The sequence below is a fragment of the Panulirus ornatus genome, chromosome 26 (assembly GCF_036320965.1).
Source record: "Panulirus ornatus isolate Po-2019 chromosome 26, ASM3632096v1, whole genome shotgun sequence".
NCBI lineage: Eukaryota > Metazoa > Arthropoda > Malacostraca > Decapoda > Palinuridae > Panulirus > Panulirus ornatus.
In genome coordinates, this window is record NC_092249.1 from 5,641,929 (window position 1) to 5,662,313 (window position 20,385).

General features: G+C 37.6%; 1 protein-coding gene across 18 annotated transcripts in view; it reads right to left on the minus strand.

Moving 5' to 3' along the window:
- Positions 1-20,385, minus strand: part of unc80 (unc80, NALCN channel complex subunit) — a 283,207-nt gene that overhangs the window by 194,486 nt on the left and 68,336 nt on the right. For 16 of the 18 annotated variants that reach the window (XR_011714624.1, XM_071677907.1, XM_071677920.1 and 13 more), the window contains 4 exons: positions 10,966-11,135; positions 8,645-8,908; positions 4,810-5,003; positions 2,324-2,490 (listed from right to left, as the gene is read on the minus strand). Coding sequence is in view for 17 of the 18 variants with exons in the window: in XM_071677907.1 (XP_071534008.1) it covers positions 2,324-2,490; positions 4,810-5,003; positions 8,645-8,908; positions 10,966-11,135 (795 nt within the window). In the remaining variant the exon portion in view is untranslated. The remainder of the gene's footprint in view (positions 1-2,323; positions 2,491-4,809; positions 5,004-8,644; positions 8,909-10,965; positions 11,136-20,385) is intronic. The other 2 variants (XM_071677918.1, XM_071677916.1) reach the window with 1 other exon arrangement.

Genomic DNA, 20,385 nt, shown 5'->3' on the forward strand with positions numbered 1-20,385 from the left:
TGAATCACACTACCGAAGTTTTTCATACTTGATTGCTTTTCCCAACGTTTGCAAGGTAGCACCAGGAAGAGATGAAGAAAGGTCACATCCACTCACATCCATTTTTAGCTGTCAAGTGTAATGCACGGAAACCACAGCCCCCTATCGCCAATCAGGCCCAACATACCTTTCTATGGTTTCCCCTGGAAGCTTCACATGCCTTGGCTCAGTCAACTGACAGCACATGGGCCACAGTACTCCAAATTGTTCGAATTCACACCTTTCACCCTCCTGTATGTTCAGGCTCCAATTGCTCAAAATCTTTTTCATTCCATTCATCAACCTCCAATTTGGTCTCCCTATTCTCCTCATTTCCTCCAATTCAGACACATATCTCCTCTTTGTCAACTTTTTCCTCCCTCATTCTCTCTTTATGTCCAAACCATTTCTTTTAATAATACTTTATCTAATTTCCTTTTCTAATTCCTTACTCTATACATTCTCCTGACATCAAATCCACTTTTTAGATATTACATACTAGAAATCTATCACCCACTCTACTCATACATGTTTTACAAACAAGGCAGGCGGTAGTCAAAGGGCATCCAATGGCCAGGGAGGTACATTACCAGCACTACCCACTATCAGGAGGGTTAGTGATAGCTGTATAGTGATCCAGCACTTCAGTGCCTGTCAAGTTGCACTCTTCTGAACACTGGCATTCTGTCCAAAAAGATACAATCTCTCCTTGTCACACACAACACTTGACAACTCTTAACTCAAACAGCTCATTCTTCATAACTTGACTTTCCTGTGGTGAGCACAATGTGCAAGCTCTGCCTTTTGGCAAAATGATAGAAGCAATTAACAGAATTAGAAGGTAAGAACATTTAGGTAGGAGCATAAGGTAGGAACATTAGCCAGGAGCTTTTGCAGAAGCAGTCATTGGGAACATTAGGAAGGAGCCTATGCAAACACTTCACTAGGCTTGCCAGGTCTGCCAATGGCCTGTTAAGGGTGAGGCACTAAAGGCTACGAAGCAGCACTGGATTTCACTGGCTACAGAGACTCTAATGATGTGGCCACCCCATTGAGGGAGTTCCAGAAGGGAACAGGCATCAGAGATACGGACAGACAGATAGACAGACAGATAGATAGACACAAGTGCACAACGAAGTCAATGCATTTATCCACCATAATAGATGGCTCCCATTCCACCTTTACATTGCCCTTGTCAAAACTATAACTTATATCCTTCCTTTCATGTTCATTATTGTTTTTCTATACTAACGGAAATGACATGGGTAACTGAATACACAATCAAGACCATCTCATTGACACTTTGTTAATGTACCATAACCTAAGCAAGCTACCCTTTTTATTGAAGAACCCTTAGGGAAAGACGAACAGCTGGATTAACTGTGGACCAGCTACCACAACCAGGATTCGACCCTGGGCAGCCCCACGAATGTGTCAGTCAGCAACGCTAACTGCTGCTCCAAATTCTTTCATTATTTCTTTTAACTCTTTTCTTAGTTATGTATTCAAAAACATACTACCTCTGCCACAAATCAAAGCCTTTGATCTGGGTAATACAAAAGCAGGGACTCAATTCTTTTACAAATGAGCACACCAAGCACTTTTTTTATACATAATCGCCATTTCCCACATTAGCGAGGTAGCTTTAAGAACTGAGGACAGAGCATTAGAGGAAATATCCTCAATTGGCCCCCTTCTCTGTTCTCCTTTTGGAAAATTAAAAACGAGAGGGGGGATTTCCAGCCCCCCGCTCCCTCCCTTTTTAGTTGCCTTCTACGACACGCAAAGAATATGTGGGAAGTATTCTTTCTCCCCTATCCCCATGGATATATATACATAAACATTATACATGCTCACCACTTTATGCATGAGCAAGGTAGCATCAAGAACAGATGACAGAGTCTCTGAGGGAAAATTCCTCACCAACTCACTCAATGACTGCCTCAAAGTGGCTTTAATAAAACAAAATTCCTTCATCAAGATCCACTGAATATGTAGTTGGGCTTGACAAATTTGATGGGGGCCAAAATCATTATGAATACCTTACTTTCCTTCCTTCACTTTACCCACAGTATGAAAAAAATGGGTAACAAGTTCACATGAATTAAGGTTTTTTTACATTTGGAGAAAGACCAACCTGAATAAGGACATGTTCTCATCCTTCACCAAACTAACGTGTCCATGACTCAGTGACTGAGGAGGAGAAATTCCTAAAAATAGGCTTATTATGATATTCATCCACAAAGCCTATACAAAAGGTTAGAAGAAGGCCAAATGCTTTAATAAATATTTACAAGAATCTTACCTGAGTGAGGGCATACTCTTCCCCTTAACCAGACCAACGGGAGGAAGTCTTGGTGATGGTGGACCTGGTTGATGCCGATCCTCTACAAACTTATCCAAAGCAGAGTGTGGCCTTGACTTTTGTTCTCCATCAATTCCCCAGGAACTACCACCAAAATCCCCAACAGCCTGTAGACAAAATTTGAAATGAGAAGACTAATGCTATCCAATCAAAATAAGCCATTCATATTTACTATAACAAACTTTCAAAAGAGTGAACTTTCAATGCTATCATTTGAGAAAGGAGGTGGTATGAATGAGGGCACTGGTTTGACTTGACAAAAGAATCAATATGTTATCCCACACTGTTACTAGATGCTACAGCCTAAGTTCTTCCATGTGTTAAGTCAGTATAAGTGGAGATGTCAAGAAAGCCTGTATGAAATCTGCAGCCCTTAAGTTACAGTAATAATTTGTATAGCTGTGATGTTCTTACAAAATAAAAGATATCAATGAAAATCCTCAGAAATAATATCTATTTGAGATAAAAATCACTTCTTTGAATAACACACATCTCACTACATGTGCCTGCCAATTCTTCTGGAGTACCTCATATGCTTAGCAACAAAGCAGCATAAGCAGAGGGCACAGAGCACACATAAACATTGTTTCACCAAGTTGAGTCATATATGATTTGATTTAGAAAGTCATCTTAAAAATCTTAATCACAAACTTATGGATTTTCTTTTTTTTAAGATGAGTATTCCAGCTGTGGTGAAAGGGTCAAAAAACTTATTTTTCCAAGTAATATTTCCTTTTTCCTATTTTTCACTATTTTTTTCTTCTGTAATTCTCATTACCTTATCATTTACATCTGCAACAACAATTTCAATCACTAAGAAACATTTTAATTTTTCTGAATAAAGTAAAAATTGTTTCATAAAAGTACCTGCCAAACTAACATTCCTACTTTCAGTCAAATGTTTATAGGTTTTGGTTCTCAGTGAATGTAGGTTTGCGACAGGGGTGTGTGATGTCTCCATGGTTGTTTAATTTGTTTATGGATGGGGTTGTTAGGGAGGTAAATGCAAGACTCTTGGAAAGATGGGCAAGTATGAAGTCTGTTGGGGATGAGAGAGCTTGGGAAGTGAGTCAGTTGTTGTTCGCTGATGACACAGCGCTGGTGGCTGATTCATGTGTGAAACTGCAGAAGCTGGTGACTGAGTTTGGTAAAGTGTGTGGAAGAAGAAAGTTAAGAGTAAATGTGAATAAGAGCAAGGTTATTAGGTACAGTAGGGTTGAGGGTCAAGTCAATTGGGAGGTGAGTTTGAATGGAGAAAAACTGGAGGAAGTGAAGTGTTTTAGATATCTGGGAGTGGATCTGGCAGCGGATGGAACCATGGAAGCGGAAGTGGATCATAGGGTGGGGGAGGGGGCGAAAATTCTGGGGGCCTTGAAGAATGTGTGGAAGTCGAGAACATTATCTCGGAAAGCAAAAATGGGTATGTTTGAAGGAATAGTGGTTCCAACAATGTTGTATGGTTGCGAGGCGTGGGCTATGGATAGAGTTGTGCGCAGGAGGATGGATGTGCTGGAAATGAGATGTTTGAGGACAATGTGTGGTGTGAGGTGGTTTGATCGAGTGAGTAACGTAAGGGTAAGAGAGATGTGTGGAAATAAAAAGAGCGTGGTTGAGAGAGCAGAAGAGGGTGTTTTGAAGTGGTTTGGGCACATGGAGAGGATGAGTGAGGAAAGATTGACCAAGAGGATATATGTGTCGGAGGTGGAGGGAACAAGGAGAAGAGGGAGACCAAATTGGAGGTGGAAAGATGGAGTGAAAAAGATTTTGTGTGATCAGGGCCTGAACATGCAGGAGGGTGAAAGGAGGGCAAGGAATAGAGTGAATTGGAGCGATGTGGTATACCGGGGCTGACGTGCTGTCAGTGGATTGAATCAAGGCAGGTGAAGCGTCTGGGGTAAACCATGGAAAGCTGTGTAGGTATGTATATTTGCGTGTGTGGACGTGTGTATATACATGTGTATGGGGGGGGGTTGGGCCATTTCTTTCGTCTGTTTCCTTGCGCTACCTCGCAAACGCGGGAGACAGCAACAAAGTATAGAAAAAAAAAAAAATTTAGCAAGCAATGTCCTACTTTAATATGGTCTGAATGAAGAGGTAAAATTGTTTTCACATATGTACCTGCCAAACTAACATTCCTACTTTCATAGTCAATGTTTATAAGTGTATTCAACAAGCAATGTCCCATTTCAATATGGTAATATGTAGCACAGCTTATACAAATAAAGAGACAGATTTTTGTTACCCTTGTTCACCATGTCCCACATTAGCCAGGTAGCACTTGAAACAGAGAAAGACAGGCTGCATTCACACACAACCATTCTCCAGCTGTCATGGGCAATGCACTGAAACCACAGCCTCCTATCCAAAATCAGATCACACATACCAGACACAAATACGTAATCAAAGAGTTAGCTAAAATTACTTACCGGATCCTCAGAAACAGATGATCTCCTCGAGTCTTCATGTCCAATTTTCTCAAGAGCCTTTTCTGAACATGACCTCAATTTGGTTTCAACAAAAGCCCTTAGCTCATTCAGCTTCTTTTTCTTTCTTGTGCTTCCTCCGGAGCTGGTCATGCCTTCTCTTTGGGGGCAAGGGTGATCTGGCATGAATGGTGAGTCTGTTGAAAAGAAAAACTCTTCATTACAGCATTTATCTACTGGCCAAAATATAGCAAAGTTTAAAGTTTTACATACTCATCATCATCATCATACCCATGTTTCACTGATGAGGTGAAAAAATATTCAGCTAAGCTACATAAACTTCTTAGGGTTACAAACATGAAGAATTCCTCATAATACTAATACTAATAATAATAATAATAATAATAATAATAATAATAATCATTATTATTATTATCATTAAAATAATAATCATGTATGTTCAGGCTCCGATTGCTCAAAATCTTTTTCACTCCATCCTTCAACCTCCAATTTGGTCACCCGTTTCTTGTTCCCTCCACCTCTGACACATATATCCTCTTTGTCAACCTTTCCTCACTCACTCTTTCCATATGTACATTCCAATACACCCTCTTCTACTCTCTCAACCACACTGTTTTTATTTCCACACATCTCTCTTACCCTTTCATTACTTACTTGATCAAACCACCTCATACCAAATATTGTCTCCAAACACTTTATCTCCAACACATCCATGCTCCTCCATACAAACCTATGTATAACCCATGCCTCACAATCATATAATATTGTTGGGACTACTGTTCCTTCAAACATACCCATTTTTGCTCTCCGAGATAATGTTCTTTCCCTCCACACATTCTTTATTGCCCTTAGAACCTTCATGTGTCTCAACCTTACAAAAAAATTTCATATAGTAGCACAGGTAAGACTGTCTCAATTGAATCTATACAAAGCAAATATGTAAATCAATGGGTATTAAATAGTATAAAAAATTCAAAGATTAATTTGAACAAGTGCTTGTATGCCCAACTTTTGAAAGTGGAAAGGCAAGAAATAATTTTCACCATGGCCAATCCTCATAAAGCTGATCTCCACAAGAAACTAGAGAAAGAAGCACCCACTCAAACGTTGGGCATAACCATATCCTCTATTCTATTCAGGAAATCCCACATAGTGAATATCAGATCATAAACTCTACTTCCCAAAGGATGCTGTATCATTTTCTTTCAGATCAACTACATATTCTATATCTACTGGGGTCATATTTACCCAGTCTATATCTACTGAGTTCTTATTTATCCCAGTCTAGTCTATAACTACTGGGGTCTTATTTCCCCCAGTACTGAGTATTGCTTGCATACCTGGGGTAGCTTTTCTTACACCTCTCACTTTGCCAGTGTGGACTCAAAATGTCCTCCACCTCATAAATTCTCTTACTATTACCTCATATCAACCACACGTTTCCATCCACTGTGATGTTATTACCCTCTCTCAGTAATACAAGTAACATTTCACCCACTACTTTCATTAGCTATCTGCTAGTACCTCAGCCACAATGGCTTCTTACGGTTTCTACATGGAGATGAGCAACAAGAAGATGGACCATTATGATATCTCCACTAAAAAAAAGGGGAATTCTCTCACTCTTATTGTCTTCCCTCGTCATAAAACCTTTCCACCTTAAAAAATCAGGTTCACAAATACTTTGAGTTATTTTCCTATACAGGCACATCTCTGCCTGTAGCATACAGATGCAAAAAAAGAAAAAACAGTAAATCTGGGTCATCTGGGGCTAGGACACACAAAAATGAATGAAACAAGATGCTGTTAGAAAAAGGGAAATAACATCATGGCAGATAGAAAATGATGGTTTTAAATGTGGTTACGGGAGTTAAAAATGGGGAAAGCTTTTAATTTCCACCCTAGCTAAAATAGAAGTGGAACAACAGCCAATCATTATATATATAAGCAGTACTCCATATTGGGGCAAATGAGACCCATATAGAAAACAGAATAATGGATTTGAGGGAAATAATTAAAACACTATACAAAACCAACTTTTAAGGAACAAACTTTGTGATGTTAATGTTTATGTTGATGCAAGGCTGAATTATCAGGTCTTGAAATATTGTATGATACAAATGAGATTTGGAAAAATGAGTAAAACTTAAATTTTTGCCATGTTGAATTTAACACAACCAATGCTTCCCCATTAGATGCTATATGAGTCTGAATTAACAAAGGAAATGCACTGTGCATGAAAATGTACGATTATCCATGTGAAGATGTAAAGGACAGCAAGTTGAGGAACACGGAGTGAAATATTCTGTGTAAAAGTGCGTATGATTAGGGGGTGAAAAAAGAGGATGTTTTGTGGAGAGGAGAAAATGCAGAGAGAATACAAAAGAACCTTGGGGAAACAAACATCATTATCATCAGGATAAGAAAAAAAAAGTTTTCGATCAATGAATACTGCATAGGAATGAGTGAAAAGGAAGATAAACCTTGGAGAACAGAGAAAAGCAGGAAAGACAGAGGAAGGGAGTTTAATAAGCAATGACTTGTACCATGCCAAATGCATTAGAAATTCTGAGGGCCATTACAAAAGATTCACCAAAACATGAAAGGAAGAGGACTAAACCAATCATTACTAAAATACACCAGAATGCATCTAAAGTGAAATGGCTGTCAGAAGTTTGAACAGAATGGCAATTTTCACTAACTGTGCACATGAATGATCTGTGAATTTTACATCTTAGGATAAAGAAACTACCACTAAAAATATAATTGTCAGACTCTACAGCTCTACAGAAGCAAAAGTTTTTTGTAATTTCCACTTAATAACACTTTTGACCTTTTCACCCCTTAACAGTGTGACCGAAACCCTGGTAATGTGAAGGAACATCTACAATGGTTTTACCATGATTGCTTGCTTGTGTTATCTCCTACCGAACAAAATGTAAAAATTCAGATCCTTGATTTCACACAATGTGCTGAACATAAGTACATGTGTCAATATTTTCCATCTAAAAGTCACTTTATATACTCACCCAAAACCTGTACCAAGAAATCTGTCCCTAGTTATCACCTTAAATTCTGCCAAGGAGCTTCTTATTTGGAAACATTGCCATCCATTTATTACTTAAAATAACACAACACCGAAAGCTTTTGGTAACTATGATCTAACAAAACAACAACTGTGAACTCTTAATGTATCGGATATTAAAATTCATCTTTCAAATCATCCATCATTTAACATCCAATACTATTTGTGTCACTACTACATCGAAGTGCTCAACTAGTCACTCATTGTAAAGCACAGGAGAAGCAATATCAATCATCCACAAGTGCAAGTGCAAACCACATCACAAGAAAGTGTGTGTCATATTCATATCTCTAACAACCTACAGAAGGAAACTCATGGAATGATTAAGGTGAATTCTTTTAAAGACAGCCTATGCCACTAAGGAAAACCTAACATCCTGACAAATGATGGCTCGAATTCTATCGATAAACAAAATTACATTTAGAAAACTAAGGATAAAAATCAGAAAACTGGTTTTAGTAAAAAGATGAATGAGAAAACTTCATGGTGGTTTGCTTGTTTAATATGCAATATCTTTCTTTGCATGCAAGAAGATTCTTAAGGACTTCAGTCATCTTGATTTATGTATATATCAATGGCATATATATATAAATATATCAAATTCATAAGCCACACATAAGCAAGTAGTATAAGGCCTGCTAATATGTGCACCAGTGCTAGTGTAGTCTACTATCAGTGTGTGAGGTGCAGTACTTAACGTCTAGATCAATCCAGACAAGTTTTATACGAAACTCAGATCAAGGAAAAGCTGAGACTTCTCTCTCTTCAGCTTTGCGGTTTCAGGCTCCTCTTTATCCTTGCAAAAGAACTCGCGAATAGAAAGCACACTGCCTTTAGGTGGGAAGAACTTGAATTTCCTATCTCGATGGGCTGCGAGATGTCTCTCACTAACACCCTCTTGTGGTATGTGTTGGCGGTAGGAGGAGGGAAGGATGATCGACTTGCTGATGCTCAAATCACTCGAGTTCTGCCCACTCCGAGAGGAGGTCTCAGAGTCTTGTGGTAAAATGGGATTGAGTGTTGTTAATTTGGAAGAATAAAATTACTATTTCTGTAAAACTTTTTCCTCCACCCATTATGCACATTCTCCTCACACTTTTCATTAAACACCAGACCTGCTTAATATTATCCATCCTAAACTCACTTGTCCTTCCCTCACAATCTGAAAGCAAATGTTTACTTCTTTCTAAATATATGTTGACATCATTGTCAATCACATTACTTAAATCATTCTCTCTTATCAGTAATTAAAAAACGAAGACTTTCATTTCATAAATATAAACTAATGCATTATTCAAAGCATATAAATAATATATATATAAACAAACATCAAGTGGTAAAGACAAAATGGCCAGCCCTTCCCTTGATTCAAGACCCAACACCAAGACATGTTTTTTTCTAATACACATTATCACCTTAATGTTAAATCAGTATCTCTAACACTTGTTCCAACAGGAACTCCCTCAAGGGGATGGCCATGGCAATACAGTCTCCACAACTAGTGAACTCCTGTGCTACTTCTTAGTCTTAACTGCCTCACCCTTAATAGGCCATCAGCACAGGGTAACTCTAGCACAGTGTTTTCATAGGTTCCTACCTCATGTTCCTACTGCTACCAAATTCACCTTCCTAATGTTCCTACCAACTACTTCTATCTAATATTTCTACCTAATGCTCCTTTCTAGATGTTCCTACCTACTACTACAATCTATTGCTCCTACCATTTTGCCAAATGGCAAAACTAACATACAGGGCTCACTGCAGGAAAATCTAGAGTTAGGAAGAATGAGCTGTGAGTTAATTGTTGTCGAGTACTATGTAGGTTTGTGGACATAGTGTCAGTAATCCACATGTGGTCTGGGGATAGGGGGAATGAATACTGACCACAAATTCCCCACATGCCGTAGAAGGTAACTAAGAGGACCAGGAATGGGTGGCTGGAAATCCCTCCTTCCTGTATTACTTTCCAAAACAAGAAACAGAGGATGGAGCCAAGTGAGGAATTTTCCCTTTAAGACTCAGTTCTCTGTTGCTGATGCTACCTCACCAATGTAGGAAATAGCAAATATGTATGGAAAAATATATGTATATATAATATACATACATTTTTTAAGCTCAGCTGCTTCTCCTACCTTAGTGGGGTATAGTCATTAACAAATGAATATTACCTCCTCTGCACACACATACCCTCTCCCTGTTATGAATGAAACATTGAAACCACAGCCTACCATTCACAGGAAAGCCACAAAGACTATTCCATGGTCTATCTTGATGGCTTCATGTGCACTGATTCAACCTACTGACACTAAGGTGCCTCTAAATACTACATCTATCCTGTAACTCAGTTTACTTGATTCAGTGACCATCTTTGGTGCTCTTTGTTCTAGAGAATGACCAATCTTAAGTATTCTAATTTTGGCCACCTATATGCTGTGATTAGTTTGCTGAATATCTTTCTGTCAATGTGCTTAAAAATGATTTCAATATTTGTTAAAAAACAGTTTGCACCATTGACATTTCTCCTGAAGTGGAGCTTTGGCAACAGGTTTGGCACAATGTGGTCTCTCATTTCCCTTTCACACAGATTTCTGCAGTTCATTTCCAGCTACATAAAGTTTGGACTGACAAGGCACCTCCTTTCACAGAGTCCAATCCTCTATATCAGCCCTGGTTAAATTTGATTAACCAAGTACCAGACTAATGCAGGAGCTTTCCTAGACTTTCTTTTAATGATGCAATCCTCATTATTCTTTATTTCCCCCTTGAATGTGTGTGTGTGTGTGTGTGTGTGTGTGTGTGTGTGTGTGTGTGTGTTCTATATTTTCTTTTTCATTAATTCCACCAACAGTAAGTTCTTCCTTCATCGCCTGTTCCAGTTTTGCATTTCAAAAAATAAAGTACGTAAGAATCTCCCCCAAACATATTAATCATCAAACACCTTCACACAAATTTCATTGATGAAAACAAATGCACCATTCATACCATTCACTGTTCAATCCTGAATTATTGTCTGTATTACCAAACATTACAGTACGAATCTTATAATTACTAACCACTGATATAATCTGATGATGATTGATCACTCTGTTCTACTCCTTCTTTGGGTTTCTTTTCTTCGACAGCATCACAATGAAGAGAAACGTGAATCTTGGGAATTGGGAGGGAATTACTACGACGCCGTGGAGGAACAATATGGCCAGTCTCCTCACTGATATCTTGGAGTCTGACCCACCCAATGGGTTTGGTAGGTGATAAAGTTCAGAAAATGAAAATGGAAAAAAATTCAAGAATTCATTAGTGCTTGAGAATAACTGTACAGTTATATATGCATTATTTCACTGCTTTTTGTTAGTTATAGCTACATTCTACAAATACATTTCACTATGATATTTGCAATTTAATGTATATCATGATTCAGAGAAATTCTAGACTTATTGTATAACATTAGAATATAATCAAATAAACAAAGCTAACTGATAAATTGTAAAATTCATCATGTACAACATGCACAGGATAAGGAAAAAAATGAATTCAATACACTTTAACACTAACCTACTTAAGATGACTTTTAGCTATCAAGATGCAAACAAACTGAATCACTAACTATTCTATCCATAATATTGCTGAACCTGGGATTAAAAACTAATATCAAACTATAAAGGCTCATGTTCAGGAGATACTCAAATCCATGGACACACTGTGGTGGGAATATAGTAAAATTATATATATAAAAAAATGGTCAGATTATAAGTAAATCAATACTTGGAGGCATGACCTGTATACACCAGACAGTGTTAGTAAATAATCTTTATTTTGAAGAATTTGAGCGCTGCACAACGTATATGTATAACTTAGCTTTGGGTTGATAAAACAGGTAGACTCATAGAGTCACATCATTGTTGAAAATGATTCATTACAGTTCGGAAGTGTAAAGTTCCTAACATATTAACATGGCCCAACCCACCCACATACACATGTATATACATACACATCCACACATGTACATATACATACCTCTACATTTCAACGTATACATATATATACATACACAGACATATACACATGTACATAATTCATACTTGCTGCCTTTATTCATTCCCGTCGCCACCCCGCCACACATAAAATGACAACCCCCTCCCCCCACAAGTGCGAGGGGTAGCGCTAGGAAAAGACAACAAAGACCACATTTGTTCACACTCAGTCTCTAGCTGTCATGTATAATGCGCTGAAACCACAGCTCCCTTTCCACATCCAGGCCCCACGAAACTTTCTATGGTTTACCCCCGACACTTCACATGCCCTGGTTCAATCCATTGACAGCACGTCAACCCCGGTATACCACATCGTTCAAATTCACTCTATTCCTTGCATCCCTTTCACCCTCCTGCATGTTCAGGCCCAGATCGCTCAAAATCTTTTTCACTTTATCCTTCCACCTCCAATTTGGTCTCCCACTTCTCCTCGTTCCCTCCACCTCTGACACATATATCCTCTTTGTCAATCTTTACTCACTCATTCTCTCCAAGAGACCGAACCATTTCAATACACCCTCTTCTGCTCTCTCAACCACACTCTTTTCATTACCACACATCTCTCTTACCCTTTCATCACTTACTCGATCAAACCACCTCACACCACATATTGTCCTCAAACACCTAATTTCCAACACATCCACCCTCTTCCGCACAACCCCATCTATAGCCCATGCCTCGCAACCACATAACATTGTTGGAACCACTATTCCTTCAAGCATACCCTTTTTTGCTTTCCGAGATAATGTTCTCGACTTCCTCACATTTTTCAACGCTCCCAGAACTTTTGCCCCCTCCCCCACCCTGTGACTCACTTCCACTTCCATGGTTCCATCCACTGCCAAATCCACTCCCAGATATCTAAAACACTTCACTTCCTCCAGTTTTTCTCCAATCAAACTTACCTCCAAATTGACTTGTCCCTCAACCCTACTGTACCTAATAACCTTGTTCTTATTCACATTTACTCTCACCTTTCTTCTTTCACACACTTTATATATATATTCCATATTCTTTCCATACTAAAACATGCCTTCATTATTCAAGCTTCCATGCTAAAAAAGCCACAAAATCCAAACAATAAATGGATCCTAAACTCTGCTAAAAGACTAACAACCAACATCAACCATCCTTTAAAATCTTCAGCCAAATCCTTTTCTCATACGCTATTTGATACGCCATAATTCCTAATAACCCTGACTATATTGCTGTAAGATGATTTGATGCTGATGCAGTTCTCTTTAATTCTGTGGTATTAAAAAATTCAACTATATATTCCAACAATAACCTATACTTACCACCCCTAGTCATAATCGTATCAAGCACTATATCCACAATATTTTGTCTGTCCTCTGACACCTACATCTCAAATTTCTATTACTTAACTTGCTATGATTGGTGACTGGTGTCACTTAGTGCTACCTGACGAAACACAACAATCAAATGCATTTGTACATTATTACTAATAAAATGAATCCAAACAAAAGTAGTCACTGCACTTCTACCACACTCATCTTTCTTTCCATCATAGAATACTCAAGATAAACTAAAGGCATTAATATCAATGACTATTCAACTCATCTGTAAATGCATATATCAAATGTATCACCAATGCAGGCAGTCATAAAGATGCCTGTCTAACTGCTGACTGTCAACCTCCCCGTCATGTCTTCTACTAAGCAAAAGGTAGAGACAGTTAAAGCCCTGACTTAAGAAAATAATAATTTGCTTCTGCACTGCATGTCTGGGCAAATGAATGATACCTAGTCTACTGCAATAGCAGTCAATTTGTGTAATATTAAGTACTGGCTCTCAAATGACAGAGAATACCAGGTACAAAACATGGTTGCAGATAATTTGAAATGTTTGGGATTTGTTTACATATGGAATATTATGAAAACATCAAGTTAAAAAAAATTTCTTATTCAGAATGGGTGCAGGGAAATTGAGGGGCATGAATGGAACAAGTCTCTGTTTATCTTTCATCTCTTAAACCCCATCTGTACCTTACAATTATAAAAACTATAACAGATTATAATGATCTTATTTCTCATTCGCACTTTTCACAACTACATAATCTTATATGTATTTTCAGTACACAATCTAATCGCACACTCAACAATCATATACTTGACAGCTGTTACTCCATTGTATGACTATGCTTCTGTGGCAGGGTGCCCTTATCTACTGTTTACTTTAAACAGACTGAATCATGTTTTATCTGAAGTTCTATTCCTTAAATTCCACCAGTGCCTAAACGCATTAATTCATTACAGGGTACTAACAGAAAACTCCATCTGTTAGCTGATTTATATTGAATCCAAAGGTAAATTAACAAGTTTATGAAGAGTGCATCCCTGGACTTGAGAGCATCTCCTGATTGCTGACCAAGCTGAAAAACTACAAACTTATGTGATGTGAGAGAACTGGCACTTCCAGTGATATACCAGGATGCAATGCAACATGCAACACTAAATAATTTGCACTAGCTTTTGTTAAAATCACTTCAGATTTAAAACTAGAGGTTAACAAGAAAAACACAGAGTATAAGAATACAAAAAACAAAGTTCAACACTTTGAAAAATATTTTTTAGAGAAAGGCAAAAACTAAGATCAAAACTTCACACTGTAATTCACGTCCTGCAAATCATTTTCCATTTTCCACAAATATAAATTTATATCAATATACATCATTTATCTTTATTATGCCTTGATGCTGTCTCCCGCGTTAGCAAGGTAGCGCAAGGAAACAGACGAAAGAATGGCCCAACCCACCCACATACACATGTATATACATACACGTCCACACATGTACATATACATACCTATACATTTCAACATATACATACATATACATACACACATACACATATATACACATGTACATATTCATACATGCTGCCTTCATCCATTCCCGCTGCCACCTCGCCATACATGAAATGACATCCCTCTCCCCCCACGTGCACGCGAGGTAGCACTAGGAAAAGACAACAAAGGCCACATTCGTTCACACTCAATCTTTAGCTGTCATGTGCAATGCACCAAAACCACAGCTCCCTTTCCACATCCAGGCCCCACAAAACTTTCCATGGTTTACCCCAGACACTTCTCATGCCCTGGTTAAATCCATTGACAGCACATCAGCCCTGGTATACATCATTCCAATTCATTCTCTTCCTTGAATGTCTTTCACCCTCCTGTATATTCAGGCCCCGATCACTCAAAATTTTTTTCATTCCATCCTTCCACCTCCAATTTGGTCTCCCGCCTCTATTTGTACCCTCCATCTCTAACACATATATCCTCTTTGTCAATCTTTCCTCACTCATTCTCTCCATGTGTCCAGACCATTCCAATACAATGTCTCAACCACACTCTTTTTATTACCACACATCTTGTTTACTTTTCTAAAACCATGTCTAAGCACTGAATTACCATGACATCATTGAATATCCTAGTTTTCATCAGATATCAAAATATTTATAAAATCTTCAGAATAAACAGATGCAATATGCAAACAAGTTATATCAAATAATCCATTCATGTGTAAAAAATAATGCTGAAAGTTTTCAACACAAACAAACGAAGAATGAATAACACTCTTTCTAAGGAGGAATCTAATGAGCACAATTAATAAAAAAGTCCTTTTTGCTCCATAAGGTGCAACAAGGCCTCATTTTCACAGCCCTGAAGCTTTCTTCCACCATTTGATGGGCCACTGGGTAGAATGTGCAAAATATGATACCATGAAATTTGGGAAAATTTCCAACTGATGGATACTGTCTCCTTGTAGAAGAATTTTGCTAAATTTGGTAGATCTGAGAAAACATATTCCCTTAGGATGTGTTAGGCCCAAGAATCTGACTTTGGCTCCGTCATAGGCAAAAGAAGGTTGAGGGAAATGGAGACAGAAATGGTGAAGCCCATAAAACCTTCCATAGATTAGGTGCACACTAGTGGTTGGAGGATTATGGACAGTTGCTCTGGTTCAGATCTAGAAAATTAGTTATGGAAAACTAACTTCAAAGTCATTACTAGTACTCCTGTGGACTTTCTCCAAGCAGATCAAAAAATTCAATTCACTGATGGGCTAATATTCCCGCTTCTACTACCCTTGTGAATGCACAGCAAAACCATTTCTAATGAATGGATAAGTCAGATCCATGTAAAAAGGGAACCGATCAAGGCCATTACTTCCACTGGACATAAAGCTCAGAATGGAAACTCCAGTCTCTTTTGGATGATAGGAACCAAGTGTCAAAACAAAAATCTTCAGCAATATTACTGACACTACAAAGAAAATGTAAGCATGAAGAACCTAATTAACAAAGAATCCATATCAAGTGGAAACTGAGACCATTTTTCTCAGGGAAAGGTGGAACAAAAAAGTCCACCTGAGAAGAGAAAGATGAAAAAAAGCTATTACAAAACAGTAAGCTCCTAAACTGAGTTAAAACAAAAATTCTTCAGGTAAAACCTTGAGGAAAATACACCCCCCCATAAGATATATCTATATCTAAAGATATAGATAGATAGACAGAGGTGATGATAAGAAAAGTCCACCTGAGGAGAAAAAGAAGAAAAAAGCTATGACAAAACAGTAAACACCCACACTGAACAAGAAAATCTGCTGCTAAAACTAGGAAAAAAAATACACGCACACCCATAAGACAGTCATGAGTGCTACCTCACTAACACAGGAAATGCCAAACATGTATGAAAGGAAGAAAATATCAAGCTAGAGAAACACAAAAGAAGCTTGGTAAAAACAATGTAAATTTACCACAAAAGAAATTGAAGGTGAAAGAATAAGCAAAAAAGCATGAGTCTCTTGTGATCTTTCTCCAAAAATTACCATGGCTGAACTCATGAGTCATACTTTTTATAACAAAAATAAGCAATCAAAATAAAATAAGAAATGTAACACTAAAGACAATTAAAAGAACCTACACCTGAGAGATACAAAACCTACTGATGCCTAGGATGTAGCAAGCAAAACTAAGAGAAATCACAGGTCCTGGGAAGTCTGAAAACATTTGATACTCCCAGCGCTGGGAACTTCCATGGGCTTTTCATCATAAGGAGGTATCAAGCAGGTGGTGATGATCACTGTACAATGACTAAAGCTCTCAGGGTGGGGAAAATAAAGCCTTGCTTCTATCACATTAGTCAGGATGCTCAATTAGTGCTCATATAACAAATCCCACTAAAAAGATTAAAACACGAAAAACCAAAGAGCAAAAACTACTGCATCAGTGTGCAGCAATCTAGAAAATTACTTGCTTGTTCTCTCACATCTCAAGGACTTACATTATCTAAACATAGACAGTTTTACCAAACCACCCCAGGATGTTCTTTTCAGAGTTGTTTTGATCTAATGATTCTGTTTTAGATACATATTTCATCAAACAATGATGAATTCCGGCACAAAGACGATTATAAACTCAATTGAAAAGCATGAAAAGTTAAATTCATGCTGTTACACAGCTGAAGATGAATGCTACTTCATATCCGAGAGTATCTTTAATCACCCTTTCTTGACTTAGTAAGAAACTTCCAAAATAATTATCTAAGTGGTTTTCATGAACAAAGGCAAAAATATGTGTACATATAGTTTCATCAATTGCACTAAAAGGGAGTTACCTGCTACTTTAGAAGAAAGATATGCTTAATTTATGAGCTGTTCAGCCACTTGCTATTGTCAGCAGGGATGAGATGAGATGAGCAAAATTAATAAGTGGAGTCACTATGGGCCAAATTCTGTAACCCTTTATTCAAATGTGAAATATGTAGAGTCCATAACTGCCAGTAATATGGCATTTATAAAACCTGAGGAAAAATGTGCAATTAAACTTGCCCAAGATACCAAAGCCATCTTGGCTTGCAAAGTTCTGAAACAATTGGCCAGAGAGTCTCTTCCAGGGTAAAATTTCAATCAGAATGGTCAAACAAAATTTTCAATCTCCTGAGGAAGGCAATTGTCAAAACACAGAATTTGTTCCTGATTAGAGGCTCATGTCTCATAGCTATCTTACTTTCCATAATGATGTTAATCATTCTTAAGAGTGTTGGTCATTGATGGTGTCTAAAGTATCTAAAGTATCTAAAATCTGTATCACTCATAACAAATGATTAAATATAATCCCTTGACCTGTGTATTTTCAATTATTCCTCACCAGGAAGTAATCAAAGATACTTGGAGTATTTTCATATAGTTCTCAAAAATAAGAATTACAGCATAGTTACTTTTTATGTTGAAAAGCAACATCTGACATCAAGTGTATCATATACATACCCATCTTAGAATTATCTTAGGCTTATGAAACATTATCAAACATCCTGAGGAGGGCAGGAGTAATTAGCAATATACTCCTAAGGCATACCTGATAAACTCTATTATGTCTACACGCATTCAACACTATTCTCTGATACTAAGGATGTGTTCAGGATACATAATTCTTGATTAGATGGATAGCATCCAGCTTCCACCAACAAGATGAGTTAATTCAAGAAAAAATTGACTCAATGGATGATTCTCGAGTCATAAAATATCCATCTCATCAAGAAAATCATTAAGCACATGTTGAGTAAAATGGGAGTTTTGTCACAATTTACATTGTAAATATAAAACTCGAAACACTTATTTAAGTATGAACTGCAATATAACTAGTCAGTACATAACAGCGAAAAAAAGGCTTACACTTGAATGTTTACAAAATCCATGGATCAGACATCAGAACATGTGCATTATGGCTACAAATGTGGGGACAAGCATGAGTGAGTAAGTAACACAGGAAGTGGAGGAGGACAATGCTACTGGCTGATGCAACTGATAGTTCCAAGCTCGACATCCCCCTTGTTCATCTGGTGGGTCCTGAGGAATCATTCCATTCCCCCATCAAGAAACTTAACCATTCGGTAAACTATGCTTGCCATTAATGTTTATTTGAAAGAAATCATAAGGGCAAATTCTTAATCTCTCAAGTACTTATCACAAACAAATTCTATAAACGAAACAATTGTATGCAAATATTCTATTCTTATAAATAATCATGAAATACGCAGCTTAATAACATATCTAAAGGTATCAAAATAGATTTATGAAATGAGACCACCACCCCTTCATCACAATTTTACGTTGTAATTCTGTTGATAAGTGTTGACATAATGATCTTACAAGCTGGGATATCCTGAATACTGGATTGTAATGCAATCTTTTCCAATTCAAATGAAGCTTGTGATACCTATAAGCCACTCCTGCATTCCAAATATAACTCCCCTAATGCAATTATAACATTCAAAATTGCATGCGTACTCTCCCTACTGCCTTAAGGCTTTGAAAAATCTAAATACTAACGAGCATTAGCCATCACTAAACTTTGTGTAAGAAAATATCGTCAAGTTAGGTATTTTCACCAACTGCCACCTAGTCACTCCGACCACTATGTTGAACACACCTTTCTATAAGCTGATTTACTTAACAAATGTCTGTGACTGCACTTTCATACCTATTAAAATCCCATGGCATTCAACAAAAATTCCAGACAATTTCTTGTGCAAAATTCCATTATAGCAGCTCTCTACAAAGCACTAGTTAATGTATTCTCTGGAAAACTGAGTGCTCGTACACCCCAGTCCCAAACAACCTCAGGTCTCACCAAAGGCTCACTAATGTTTATTGCATGAACTGGTTTTTCATTTGAGCTTTGTTAACCTTCATACATTTAATTAAGCAAAGATGAACCCCAGGTCACCAGAGCAATGCCATCCTCCACCATGTCTCACCTTTGCGCTCTAGAGAATGAAGTTGGGGAAGAAGGGCAGAAAGAGAAGTGCTGTCAGATACAATGTACTTAAAACCTCAGACTTAGAGGAGGTGAGGTTATAATTAGTCTTTAGTATCTTTATAACATCATGGCCTAACTAGTCAGTCTTGCATTCTACACAATGATGATTCACCCATATAAAGAAGTTCTTTCCTAATCACGCAAACAAAAAAGGGGTCATACAACAAAGGAATATACATAGTAAAGGTTAAATATAAAGACTGATAAAACTGTTTGATTTCAAAATGTACCCTGTATTATTACTGCAAACCTGTAGAAATAATGACAAAACACCAGCCACATGTGGATCATGGACATGTGAAGAAGGCAAGACACAATACTCTCAAGAAAGGGTCATTAAGCTAGAGGATGAAGAACATACGGTGACTAGGTTAAGGTCATGAGAGTCAGCTTTGTTTGAAAATCTGATAAAAGTTCATGGAATAACTTCATAGTGGTAAGTTTTGAGCCTAACATGCTATTTCTTATTGATGTCATTATCGTCTAATGTTTGGAATGTCCCACGAGGATCTTCTTGTCCTAAGACAAAATATTCCAATCACTTCTGCATTAATCTAAAGCTAAACAAAAAAACTGTTTTGATAATCCAAAACAA